The sequence below is a fragment of the Aquarana catesbeiana genome, unplaced genomic scaffold (assembly GCF_042186555.1).
Source record: "Aquarana catesbeiana isolate 2022-GZ unplaced genomic scaffold, ASM4218655v1 unanchor235, whole genome shotgun sequence".
Lineage (NCBI taxonomy): Eukaryota > Metazoa > Chordata > Amphibia > Anura > Ranidae > Aquarana > Aquarana catesbeiana.
Window position 1 is genome coordinate 1003295 of NW_027362663.1, and position 15034 is coordinate 1018328.

At 42.2% G+C, this 15034-nt stretch overlaps 1 protein-coding gene across 1 annotated transcript in view; it reads right to left on the reverse strand.

Annotated features, from left to right (window-relative positions):
- The window catches only part of LOC141121932 (uncharacterized), a 603393-nt gene extending 588738 nt beyond the window's left edge, over positions 1–14655 (reverse strand). Inside the window, exons 1-6 of the mRNA XM_073611683.1 lie at positions 14563–14655; positions 8949–9077; positions 8614–8748; positions 8404–8527; positions 8190–8287; positions 7909–8112 (exon numbers count right to left, since the gene is read on the reverse strand). Coding sequence (XP_073467784.1) covers positions 7909–8112; positions 8190–8287; positions 8404–8527; positions 8614–8748; positions 8949–9077; positions 14563–14646 — 774 coding nt within the window. The 5' untranslated portion in view covers positions 14647–14655. The remainder of the gene's footprint in view (positions 1–7908; positions 8113–8189; positions 8288–8403; positions 8528–8613; positions 8749–8948; positions 9078–14562) is intronic.
- Between the last annotated feature and the right edge of the window lie 379 nt (positions 14656–15034).

A 15034-nucleotide genomic window follows, 5' to 3' on the forward strand; every position in this document is an offset into this window, starting at 1 on the left:
AGGAAGTTACACCCTGAAAGAAAATGCCGATACATGCTATTCTAAAACACATAACACACTATCAAGAATAAATTTGGCTCTGTGCTCGGTTGATTTTATACAATATGTGCTGGATGTGAGCATCGAACCTCGAGGTATCTCAGACCATTCTCCTCTGTTAGTTACTTTAACATCAGGGCGTCACGCGTCCAATATGTCTTGGCGGCTGAATTCCTTTTGGTTGGAATTATTCCCTAAGGAGGATGTCATTCCTAACGGTATGCTGGATTTTTGATCCCTCAACTTGGGGTCCACTTCTATACAAGTTGTATGGGATGATCTAAAGGCCTATCTTCAGGGATTGTTAATCCAGAATATAAGTATTATCAAAAGTGCTTCCCGTAGAGAGCTCGAGCTGGCGAAGGCTGACACCTCCATGGCGGAAGCCATATATATTCAAAATCCCTCTCCGGATATTCAACAGGAATGGCTTTCATCTCAAAATAGGCTGAACAAACTGTTGGAATCTAGGGCCAGGAATAAACTCTTTTTTCAGAAGAGACTTAGCTGGGCGGAGGGAGAAGTGTACGGTAGATTATTGGCTCAGATAGTAAGGTCCCAATCTAACCCTACACATGTCTCAGCTTCAATGAATGTAGAGGGGGAGGTTTGTAACCAGACTATTTAAATTATATCTATCTTTAAGTGCTATTATCAAGATTTATATACTTCCAGGGTGGATTTCACCCTTGCAGAGCTATCTAGTTACATGGCCAGTATTGATCTCCCGGCCATTTCACTAGAAGAGAGAGAAATTCTCAATGTTCCACTTACTTTAACCATATGCCGACCAGGCCATAGCCGAAAGACGGCTACAGTGCGGTCAGTTTATTCTGGGAGGGCGTCCATGGACGTCCTCCCAGAATCTTGCTCTCGCGCCCCCGTGAATGTCCATGACCGCCGGGTCCAGAGGACCCGGCGCAACATGGACCGTGGTAAATGGCCGCTGATAGCAGCCATTTACCATGTGATCGCTTTGTCAAGTGACAGAGCGATCACTTGTAAACAAACCGGCGTCACGCCCGGTTCCTCACTCCCCTCTCCGTACCTATTGGTACAGTGCGAGGGGAGAGATGAAGTGCTGCAGCGCTTTGGGCTGGATGTGTACTGCCCACAGTGCTTACTGTATCTGTGCCCATTCCAGCAATACTCATCCATCCATGCTCAGAAATACTCTCCCATCCATGCTCAGAAATACTCATCCATCCATCCCATCCATGCTCAGAAATACTCTCCCATCCATGCTCAGAAATACTCATCCATCCATCCCATCCATGCTCAGAAATACTCTCCCATCCATGCTCAGAAATACTCATCCATCCATCCCATCCATGCTCAGAAATACTCTCCCATCCATGCCCAGAAATACTCATCCATCCATCCCATCCATGCCCAGAAATACTCATCCATCCATGCTCAGAAATACTCATCCATCCACCCCAACCATGCTCAGAAATATTCATCCATCCATGCTCAGAAATACTCATCCATCTATCCCATCCATGCTCAGAAATACTCATCTATCTATGCTCAGAAATACTCATCCATCCACCCAACCATGCTCAGAAATACTCATCCATCCATCCCATCCATGCTCAGAAATACTCTCCCATCCATGCTCAGAAATACTCATCCATCCATCCCATCCATGCTCAGAAATGCTCATCCATCCCATCCATGCTCAGAAATACTCATCCATCTATCCCATCCATGCTCAGAAATACTTATCCATCCACCCATCCCATCCATACTCATAAATACTCATCCATCCATCCTCACCAATACTCATCCATCCATCCTCAGCCATCCATACTCAGCAATACTCATCCATCCATCCATGCTCAGCAATATTCATCCATCCATGCTCAGCCATTCATACTCAGCAATACTCATGCATGCTCAGCAATACTCAGCCATCCATCCATCCATGCTCAGCAATACTCATCCATCCATCCATGATCAGCCACCTATACTCAGCCATACCCACCCTGCATCCCATCTATACCCAGCAATCCCATCCATACTCATCCATCCCATCCATAACCAGCATCCCATCCATACCCACCCAGCCATACTCAGCCATCCCATCCATACTCAGCCATACCCAGCATCCACATTCTCGGCTCAACCATGCTTAGCCATCCCCATCCACGGCTTATCCATGCCACATCAGTTCGCATCCATGCCACTACAGTGCCTCAAAGTGTATTAGGTAGTCAAATTAGATTTGAAATGTATGCCCCTAGAACGCCTGATGATGCTCCCTGCATGTTGGGCCTCTCTATAAATGTCTCCTACATATGGTATCGCCGGACTCAGGAGGAGTAGGGGAATCTATTTTGGGGTGTCATTTTTGGTATATACATGCTATGTGTTAAGAAATATTGTATAAATGGACAACTTTGTGTAAAAAAAAATTTTAAAAAAGTGTTTTCATTTTCTTTTTACATTTTCGAAAAACTTGTAGAAAAAAATGACATGTTCAAAAGACTCGATATGCCTCATAGATTATACGTTGGGTTGTTTTCTTTCCAAAATGGGGTAATTTTTTGGACATTTCCATTGTCCTGGTGCTCCGGGCCTTCAACATGTAAGAGGTAGTCAAGAAATTAGATGTGTAATTTATGCTCCTAGAACGCCTGATGGTGCTCCCTGCATGTTGGGCCTCTGTATGTGGACATGCTGTGTAAAAGTCTCACACATGTTGTATCACCATATTCAGGAGGAATAGCAGAATGTATTTTGGGGTGTAATTTGTGGTATGCATATGCTGTGTGTGAGAAATAACCTGATAATATGAAATTTTTGTGAAAAAAAAAATCTTGATTTTGCAAAGAATTGTGGGAAAAAATTACAAGTTCAAAAAACTCACCATGTCTCTTTCTAAATACCTTGGAATGTCTACTTTCCAAAAAGGGGTCATTTGGGGGGTATTTGTACATTCCTGGCTTGTTAGGTTCTCAAGAAATGAGCTAGGCCGTCAGTACTTCAGGTTTGATCAATTTTTGATTGGCACCATAGCTTGTGGACTCTATAACTTTCACACAGACCAAATAATATACACGGATTTGGATTATTTTTTACCAAAGATATGTAGCAATATAAAATTTGGCCAAAATTTATGAAGAAAAATTCTTAATTTGCAACATTTTATAACAGAAACAAAGAAAATGTATTTTTTTTTTTTTTTACAGAATTTTCGGTCATTTTTCATTTATAGCACAAAAATTTTTTAAAAAACAGCGGTAATTAAATACCACCGAAAGAAAGCTCTATTTGTGTGAAAAAAGGACAAAAATTTCATATGAGTACAGTGTTGCATGACTGAGTAATTGTCATTCAAAGTGTGAGAGCGCTGAAAACTGAAAATTGATCTGGTTAGGAAGGGGGTTTAAGTGCCCAGTGGTCAAGTGGTTAATGGAAGTGGTAAATGCGGTGGCTAGTTTTTCCAATGCCAAGGCCCCAGGGATCGATGGTCTCCCTATTGAGACCTATAAAAAATGTAATAAAGAATTGCTTCCCGCTCTTCTTAGCACACTAAATGAGGCTTTTCATACGGGCCAGCTCCCAGACTCTATGGGACAATCTGTAATAGTAGTCATACCCAAAAAGGATAAACATTTACTACACCCTGAATCTTATAGACCAATTTCTCTATTATCTACAGATGTAAAATTCTTGCGAAGATACTTGCAACTAGACTAAATAAGGTTATTAACAGTATTATTCATCCAGATCAGGTAGGATTTATGTTCAACAAATCAACTGCATTTAATATCAGACGTGCATATTTAAATATGCAGGTTCCGGCCCCGGGCCATTCAAACCGTGCTTTCTTAGCATTAGACGCAATCAAGGCCTTTAATTGTGTCGAATCGTCATATCTGTGGGCCATTCTTGATGAATTCGGGCTTGGTTCTGGTTTTTGTAAGTGGGTCCAGTTGTTATACAGTGCTCCGGGGGCATCCGTTAGGATGAATGGCTTTCAATCTCCCAGTTTCAGACTTTTCCGGGGCACTAGGCAGGGGTGTCCGCTGTCTCCCCTGCTTTTTGCCCTGGCCATAGAGCCTTTGGCATGTCTTATATGGGCCTCTCCTTATGTTACTGGTCTGATTAGGGGAGACTTGGAGGAAAAGATATCACTATATGCGGATGATCTTCTCTTTTTCATGCCTAATGTCTGTTCGACTCTGCCGGTAGTATTAGAACACGTTAAGGAGTTTGGAAGGTTTTCCGGTTTAGGTATAAACTGGGATAAATCCATGTTGATGCCTTTACCTTCCGGATCCACTACCACCTATACTTTCTCATTTTAAGGTTGTATCATCTATAAAAATACTTGGGTATAACTATGTTGGATTCCCCACAGTCATATATTGTGGATAATATATTTCCATTACTTATTAGGTTTCAAAATCAGAGTAAAACCTGGATAAGTTCCCTTTATCGCTAATAGGTCATATCAATTTAATAAAAATTATATGGACGCCTCAGCTCCTCTATTTTTTACATAATGCCCCGATTTGAATACTGATTCGGATCTTTATTAAGATAAACACTATATTTAGGCGATTAATATAGCGGAACAAAACCCCTCGTATCAACATCCCACAAATGCCGGCGGGCTGACAGTTCCTAATCCAAGGCTATATTTTCTTGTCTCCCAATTTACAGCATTTTGCTGGATAGGAGTCTGAACAGATATCCTTTCCTGCTCGATGATTATTCTCTTTTGCATTTAAGGGTCGGCATCCACTCTTTGTCCTCGATGGTACAAGAGGGGGTGTCTCGCTTGCTGATATGCCTACTTGTCTGTTAATCTGTAAAGTATGGGATGCAGTTAAAAAAAAATGCTGGGTGTCTCATATCCCACTAGATACACTCTCATATGGGAAAATGATAGATTTTCTCAAATTTCGTCTCTTAGAGGCTTTCAGAGACGAGCAAAATTAGGAATAACTACTTTGGCTCAGCTATATCAGAATGGTTTACTTAAATTTTTTGAAGATCTGAGGGGAGAGTTCTCCGTAGAATCCAATTGGTTTTACCAATTCCTTCAATTAAGACATGCTCTACATGCCCAGTTTTCTTCTGCTAAGATATGTTCCCCTCAATCCCTGTCTTAGATAAAATAGTACGGGCAGGGTCAACAAAGGGTCTTACCTCGGTTACTTATAGGGTATTGTCTGATGGGTTCCTATTGAACTTCCCTATCCGTTCTTGGGTTGGCTGGGAGAAAGATATTGGTCCCATCTCTGAAGAGATTTGGGATGATGTCCTCCGCTACCTGTCCAGGGTGTCTCTTTCTCTATCACACAAACTGACCCAGATTTTTATTCTCCATAGGTTCTACAGAACTATGAGTTTCTCTGTGCAAATGGACTGAAATCTGAGCCAGCCTGTGCTAGATGCGGTAACACAGGTACATTAATACATCTTTGTGGCGATGTCCGAAACTCCAAAGATACTGGGTGGAGGTGATTGGTACCTTAAATAGGGTATTGGACATTAACATTCCGGTTGAACCGCTTATATGTATATTGGGTTACTGTGATACCTCTATCTACACCTCCCCTACTGATAATACTATAAGGCACGCACTTTTTGTTGCCCATAGACAGATTGCTCTTGAGTGGACCTCTCCACATCCACCAAATGTTTCTGATTGGATTGTAGATCTCAATGGGATCATTCTCTTTGAAAAGCATACATATTCCATAAGGAACTCCCTGAATAAGTTTGATGTTATCTGGTCCAGATGGCTTCAATCTATGACTTGGATATCATGACAACCAATGGTTGTAATACTGGATATTGTTATTCTTTTTTTTTTGTGTCATATATACTCAGAGTGAGTGGGGGGTGGTGGGATGGCGGGGTTTGTTGAAGAGGGGTGGTCTGGGTTTTTTTTTTTGGGGGGGGGGGGGTTTGGTTTGGTGTGATTTCTATTTTTGTGGTTTTGTCTGTATTGTGTCAATGTTGTTTTCATATAGAATAATAAAAAGGATTTGATTTAAAAAAAAAAAAAAAGATTACTAGATATGAGCAGATTGGTTCCCCTAAACCAGGTAAATCAGGTAGCTTGGTCTCTGAGGATCTTACAATTCCCCCCTCAAGGTAACTAGTAAATAGGTCCTCTGATCTCCTACCAGTTCATTTCTTTATTCATGGACCTTAGTCAGAGAGTGAGGAAACAACGAGAACTGTCTTTTATAGGAGTGACAGTGATGAGGGGATTATAGGACGAGTGTCCCCACCCCCTCTATCACTCACTGCCATCTTCCCAACACAAGATGTCCTGCACTTCCTTATTTAGTCCATGATTTAGTCACAAATAACAGCGGGGCTGAGCCCCACCAGAGGTCAGAGAGTGAGGATGGGGGAGAACAACCAAGATGAAGACTGGACTGATCCTGAAGACCACCATCATTGGGTTATTGACTCCTCCCTCATTATCACTTTCTGTTTAAGGTTCCAAAGTTTAAGGATGTTATCATATTATTATCACCATGTAAAAGTCTGTGCTCCAATCAAATCATCAGATATAAAATGTCCAGCTGGTAGGAAATGGGAGTGACAAAAGAGAATACATATTATGCTTATATATAGCAGTGGGTAGAGGGGAGAGAGCAGAAGTCAGGACTATGTAATGTACAACATATTGTATAAGATACAACAGATATGACTATATAGTATCAGAATGATGTAATGTACAACATAGAGTATATAGTGCAGGGGTCAGGAGTATGTAATCTACAATATAAATTATATATTCTAAAGGTCAGGACTCATAATATTGGTATTCAGTAATCAGTGGAAGATTAAATGTTTACATGAGACAAGTTGCAGAGGTCCCACACCGCTGCCTCCCATCTCCTGAGACTGCACTCAGTGACTTGGGTCTGAGACTATACAGACATATCCCTCCACCTGGCACAGCCAGCAAACAGCGCAAGTAACCCTGGGAGAATTGTTCTGTCAGAGATCTTGCTAGACTCATGGCATGGGTAAGGGGACCCAAAACACATACCTCAGGGTGCCTAGGTCTAGTAACACCTATGTTGAAAATGAACATTTTGCTTCTAGCTGAACCCCAGAACCTCCATAAATCCAGTCTAGATACATAAATTGTGTCTGCAGCATAGAGAAGGAAGATTATCTGAGAGAAATACAGGAATACAGGACGGGGAACACAGCTCAGGAAAGTGACCAGGGGATTACAGGCTGATACCACCCAGTCCCCACCCTACTCTGGACCAATCAGTGTGCAGTATGGGTGGAGGAATGTATTTAGTGTTAATGATCCACCTGTGCTGATCTCTGTAGGAGTGTCCTCTATAAATGTCCCCGTTATTCCATCCTCCTCCATAGACTGCTGATCATCCCTCACATACCTCTCCTCTTCTTCTGCTTTAACCTCAAATTCTATATCGATTGGATCTCCACTCTAAATCAAGAAAATGAGAGAAAATAACATCTGTAAACTATAAGCATACATCCACACATCATCTCTACAAGTCTAGTCATTTTCTAGCTGCTTCCTTCCACCAACCTTATAACAGTGAGGGATGGTGTGATCTTCCTGTGACGAATCCCGGGAATACAGAGGACGGGGACATCTCTTTGGTGGGTTTCTGTAGCTGGATGACTCCACCATGGTGTCCTGGTACAGATCTTTGTGTCCTTTTAGAGAATCTGACTCCTTCATCACACCATCCTCATCATCCTCCTCTTTTATCTCTTCTTTAACCTCAACTTTAGAATCTCTCAGGTTTCCACTCTTAATAAATAATAAAAATGACATCAATTGTAACAATGCAGATAATGTACAGATCCTAATGATACTATCAGTGATTGTTCCTCATCTACCTGATGATGGTGAGGGATGGTGTGATCTTCCTGTGTGGAATCCCAGGAATACAGAGGACGGGGACATCTCTCTGGTGGGTTCCTGGTATTGGGTGGCTTCATTATATCCCTGTGTCCTGAAAACTCCTGCATCACTCCATACTCCTCATCCTCCTCTTTATACTCTTCTTTAACATCAATATTACCATCCCTAAGTTTTCCACTCTGGATATATAATAAAACACACACTGTAACAAACATGATTGTTTAAAAATGATCACTAGGGATTGATCTTCATCTACCTGATGATGGTGAGGGATGGTGTGATCTTCCTGTGTGGAATCCCGGGAATACAGAGGACGGGGACATCTCTCTGGTGGGTTCCCATTACTGGATCCATCTGTAGGAAACACACACACTGACTGAATACATTGTTTCTATGTGTTTATCAGATGATGGGGGATCTAGGTGGACCCTCAGTACTGCTCTCTCCTTTACAATAAAGTCTCCTCTTACCCGGTGATGTGAGGGGCGGCTGATTGTCCATCATGACGTCCTTGTAGAGATCCTTGTGTCCTTCTAAATACTCCCACTCCTCCATGGAGAAATAGACAGTGACATCCTGACACCTTATAGGAACCTGACACACACAATGATACAGTCACCATCCAGACACATCCCTTGTCTGTTACTGGATAATGTCCCAGAATTCCCAGCACCGCTCACCTCTCCTGTCAGCAGCTCCATCATCTTCTTGGTGACTTCTAGAATCTTCTCCATGTTGTGTCTCTCAGGTTTTAGGGAGTCACATGGAGGCACTGTGATGGTCATATGATCACCTGACTTCACAAGAGGAAATCTCTATATTGAGAAACCAATAGGAATATCATGTTAGAATTCCAGAATTCTCCTCACCTCTCCGGCCAGGTCTGTGTTTTATAAATAGAGATAAGAGTGATGTCATGTGATCTCCCAGAATCCTCCTCACCTCTCCAGTCAGGTCTGTGTTTTAATAATAGAGATAAGAGTGATGTCATGTGACCTCCCAGAATCCTCCTCACCTCTCCGGTCAGCAGGTAGATGATCTCCAGGGTGAGGTTTAGTATCTTCTCAGTCATGTGACTCCGGTCCTCCTCCATCCTCATTGGTGCCGTCATTTGATCTATAGAGGTCTCCTTGTAGACGGATAACTTTGGGAAATTAAAGTAAGAATTATTTGGATGGTATTGGTCACACAATAATATGATATTGATGTGAGGGGGTAATAGGAGGGTTGCTATACACCTCAAACTGGGCACTTTTATCCACTTCCTTCCCAGGCCAATTTTCAGTGCTCTCACACCTTGAATGACAATTACTCATTCATGCAACACTGTACCCAAATTATTTATTTTATTTTTTTTAGACAGACAGAGCTCTCTTTTGGTGGTATTTAATCCACACTAGGTTTTTAGTTTTTTGCTATATAAATTAAAAAAATACCAACATTTTGCAAAGAAAAACATTTCTGTCATACAATTTTGCAAATAAATAATTGTCTTCGTAAATTAAAGTTAAACTGTATTCAAATACATTTCTTTGGTGAAAATAACCCAAATCAATGTATATTATTTAGTCTGTAGGAAACTTATAGAGTCTACAAACTATGGGATATATCTGAAAATTGATCAATCCTGATGTACTGACTAATTTCTTGTGGCCCTAAAATGCCAGGACGGTACAAATGTTCCCCAAAATTACCCCCTTTTTGGAAAGTAGAGAGTTCAAGGTGTATATGCTATGCCTCCCAAATATGGGGGTACAACATGTATGAGACTTTTTCACAGCCTAGATGCATACAGGGACCCAAAATCCAAGGAGCACCTTTGGGCTTTCAAGGAGCATAAATTTTGCATCTAATTTCATGACTACCTATTACATTTTTGGAGGCCCTGGAGCACAAGGTCAGTGGAAACACCAACAAAATGACCTCATTTTGGAAAGTAAACACTCCCAGATATTTTCTGAAAGGCATAGGGAGTTTTTTGAAAATGTTATTTTTGGCCACAAGGTTTTGGAAAATGCAGGAAAGAAAATGAAAATGTATTTTTTCTTACAAAAAGTTGTTAAATAAGATAATTCTAACACACAGCATAGACATACTTAGAATTACACCCCAAAACACATTCTGCTACCTTTTATGAGTATGGTGATACCACATGTGAGACTTTTTCACAGCCTGCCAACACAAATCCAAGGAGCACCTTCAGGAGTTCTAGGTACATAATTTACACATCTAATTTCCTGACTATCTATCACATTTTTGAAGGAGTACCAGGACACTAGAAACACCCACAAAATTATCCTATTTTGGAGAGTAAACACCAGAAAATGAAAATATTTATATACATAAATATACACAAAAATTTTACACAAAAAATGTCAGTTTAATATTTCTCACACACAGTATGGACATATTTAGAATTACACCCCCAAACACATTCTACTACTCCTTTTGAGTATGGTGATACCACATGTGAGACTTTTTTACTGTCTGAACTGATTATATACCGTACACTGGGCTCAATTCACTAGGCAGTATTGACCGCTTTAAGAACTGCGGTAAAATAAATGAATAACTATTTTTGCAACTCACTTAAAAATGCTACTAAAATACCGCATGAGCTATTTTATTAAGTGATGCTGTATTTTAGTAGTTAAAGCTTGCGGTCAATTTATGCTGGTTATAGCCAGCATCCTTAACAAGCAGTAAAGAAATGGTTGTTAAGGAGTGAGCGGCCGCTGGCATCCTTACCAACCAGAAACTGTTATGGTTGTTAAGTACTGTGCGGCTGCCATGTTCTTAACAAGCATGAGTCATCTGCTGTCAGCGGGATTCCCCGCTGTCAGAAGACTGTAAACAAGACAATTGTCAGCATTTAAAAAAAAAAAACAGCATAGGGTCCCCAATCCATACTAGGACCTCATTGACCATGGCATGCTGGGTGGATGACATGGATGGCATAAGGGGGCGGAGCATAAGGCTGCGGAGCTGTCATTCGGTAGGAGCCAAGCGCCAGTGTGGGTCAGGTTATTTTTTCGTTCAGCGGGGTGTTCATCGTGATTGATGTTGGATCTACTTCTGGGGACATTTATTTATTTTTTGAGGGGTTGAATAAAGGACTTGTCAAAAACTGTCTGTTTGTTTTTACTGACTTTTACCACTTTTTTGGTGAATAAGTAGGAGTACTATGTACCCCATACTCATTCACATGGGGGGTGGGATCTGAGGGCCCCCTTGTTAAAGGAGGCTTCCAGATTCCGATAAGACCCGCACAAGCAGATCTCCACAACCACCTGGCCAGTGTTGTGGGGAAGAGGCCCTTGTTCTCATCAACATGGAGACAAGGTGTTTGGGGGCAGCAGCTCTCCGCTCAGGGAGGTGAGAGAACCGAGGCATTGGTGATGTTTGGTGGTTCGGTTCTCAGTGAAGAGGCGGTGGGGGACAGATGCAGCATCCACCTAGGTAAGTATAAATCTTAAAAAAACAAAAACAAAACATACTTCTCTTTTAATTACCGCATTCATTTATTTACTTCTGTGAATTGACTTTAATTCTGTTTTATGTGGCATTTACTTTATGCTTTTTGACATAAATACAGCATAAAGGGAAAGTGAATTGACATTTTCAGCATCGCATGCAGTATTTGGGAAAAATGTGTCAGATCACCTAAATACTGCATTTGATATGCTTTAGTGTATCACACAAATCAACCAATTTGTACAGGCCAATGTAGTGTAACAGTCACCTCTGTACGAGTGATCAGGGGTTTAGCTTAGTATAGCATCACCTATAGCAGTCCCAGTTCCTATAGATGAAGCAAGCCTGGCCTATGGGTACATGGCTTCCCCCTAGGAATGCCATGTTTACTGGCGTGGTGTCTTGCAGGATTGTAGTCAGTGGGATGTGCAGATGGGTCAGTTCAGCACGCAGGCAGAGACACGGTCAGAAAGCAGGCAAAGGATCAGTCCAAGCAGCAGACAGAAACATGGTCAATAAACAGGCCAGGGTAGGTACAGGTGGCAGGCAGGAAACACTGCACTGATGTGGCAGTGATCAGAGATACAATAACTGGTGTGGAGGTAATCAGGGACACAATAACTAGTGTGGTGATGATCAGGGACACAATAACTGGTGTGGCGATAATCGGGGACACAATAACTGGTGTAGTGGTGATCGGGGACACAATAACTGGTGTGGAGGTGATCGCGGACACAATAACTGGTGTGGAGGTGATCGGGGACACAATAACTGGTGTGGAGGTGATCGGGGACACAATAACTGGTGTGGAGGTGATCGGGGACACAATAACTGGTGTGGAGGTGATCGGGGACACAATAACTGGTGTGGAGGTGATCGGGGACACAATAACTGGTGTGGAGGTGATCGGGGACACAATAACTGGTGTGGAGGTGATCAGGGACACAATAACTGGTGTGGAGGTGATCGGGGACACAATAACTGGTGTGGTGGTGATCGGGGACACAATAACTGGTGTGGAGGTGATCGGGGACATAATAACTGGTGTGGAGGTGATCGGGGACACAATAACTGGTGTGGAGGTGATCGGGGACACAATAACTGGTGTGGAGGTGATCGGGGACACAATAACTGGTGTGGAGGTGATCAGGGACACAATAGCTGGTGTGGAGGTGATCAGGGACACAATAACTGGTGTGATGGTGATCAGAGACACAATAACTGGTGTGGAGGTGATCAGGGACACAATAACTGGTGTGGAGGTGATCAGGGACACAATAACTGGTGTGGAGGTGATCAGAGACACAATAACTGGTGTGGAGGTGATCGGGGACACAATAACTGGTGTGGAGGTGATCGGGGACACAATAACTGGTGTGGAGGTGATCGGGGACACAATAACTGGTGTGGAGGTGATCGGGAACACAATAACTGGTGTGGAGGTGATCGGGGACACAATAACTGGTGTGGAGGTGATCGGGGACACAATAACTGGTGTGGAGGTGATCAGGGACATAATTACACATATTATTAGTACTTATCTCCAAAATGAAGAGAATGTTCCGGCCCCATAAATGTGAAAATGTTCTGATCCTGAAGGGGTTAATCCACAAATAATAAAAAATATGGAGAACTTCCCTGTGGGGTTTTGTATTGCAGCAAACAATTCGAGGTAGTTTATAAAAATAGTTTATTACAAAAAATAGTAAACAAATGCACAGCTGTCTGTCAAGACATGAGCTCTATAACAAAGACTGGAAGGCATACATAAAATGCATAATTATACAGTTGTACAATGACCATTAAAAAATGGCATAGTAATTGTAGAACATCCTACAGGAAGAGCCCCAACACGTTTCGACCATATATAGTAAAGGTCTTCTTCAGGGAGGAGAAACAGGGACTTCTAAAAAATATAATATATAAATAAGTACATTGAAAAACAACAATAAAATATGTTGATTCCAGAATGCAATATAACTCTAGAAATTTATATTTACCACTGACATCTGTACATCAAGCCTTCCAGAGACTATGCCTAAGGTTTGTGCCTAATGATCCAGACAGCGCTCCAGAGCTAAGATGGTGCCCACACCACAACAGGACTGATACCCACCGGGCCGAGATGGAGACCCACAAGAGGCCACGCTTATAGCAGGGACTGGAGAGGCAAAAGGGAAGGATGCTCATTGTACAACTGTATAATTATGCATATTATGTATGCCTTCCAGTCTTTGTTATAGAGCTCATGTCTTGACAGACAGCTGTGCGTTTGTTTACTATTTTTTGTAATAAACTATTTTTATAAACTACCTCAAATTGTTTGCTGCAATATAAAAACCCCACAGGGAAGTCTCCATATTTTTTTTTGCTTGCATCGTGCAGCTAATTCTTCCTCACTCATTGTATCGCTTTCTCATTTTCTGCAATCCACAAATAATAAATGTTCGGGCAGCGCTCGCACGGATGAAATATCTGAATCCACAACACGATAGTTCCAATAAAACTTTCTGATAACGAAGTGTCAGACAACTCCTGGGGTAACCTGGCAGCACTTACTCAGAACCCCCCCCCCAGCTGTAGATGACTAGGTGTGCTGGGCTCTGTAGTTCCACAGAGTTTGTGGTGCCTGTGAACCAATAGATGCCTCTATAGCAGTAAATGGGGAATACCGGCATAAGGAGCAGAAACACTAATCCACTGACAGGGTCCTGGCTGCAGATTCTCCGGTGGATGGCAGGAGGTCTTTCTGATAAATTTGCCCCCTCCCCCAATCTGGGTTCACCATCTCATCCCCCCAATATCCAGTCCCTTTCAGACTCCTATTGTGAGACTCATCATAGTGTCTCTGGAGGGGCGCTGATCATTCCTGTGTAAAATCTTACAGAAATCTTCCCTAATCCCAACCTTTAATTATCATTTCATTCCCCCCACATACAATGTCTGGAACCGACATTTACTGACATCAATAACTCCCCTCGTGGTACAGACCAGAAATTCCCTCATTGTAATATACGGGGTTATTCTACATTTCCACACTATATATGTGTGTATCATCATCTGCTGGAGATAAAAGACATCACAGTGACTATGGAGGAAGAGGACGGACATGACGGGGGGTTACTGGGTGTAAATAGAAAATAAGATCTTATTACCTCCTCTACTGCCACTTCCAGCAATGTCTCCTCTTTTCCTCCTGACTCACCTCTCACCCGGAACTTCCTGTCTGTCCCTGACATCACTTCCTGTCTTCCATAGAGACTTCCTGTTTGGGTAGAAGTGAGATCACCACCTTGTGGAGCTCAGAGGAACTACAGCCCAGAGGAACATCTTGTAGTGTGAACACGTCCTTGTGCTGTGTGTATGTACTGTATATCCTTATAGATGGGTCATCTCCACTCCCACCAAGGGGGATAGAAATATATTACTGCTCGGGGGGGAGACATTTTGTCACCTTTGATTTTGCAGTAAAATTGATTGCAGATTTAGTCATGTAGAACATCTGTTATATGGATACAAAGAACCCCAGCCGAGAGTAAAGGGTGGAAATGGCTCCTGATCCCCAGATTTGGGCAATGATGTCACCAATATAAATAGAATAAAACCGGCGCTATGTGTAACAACTCA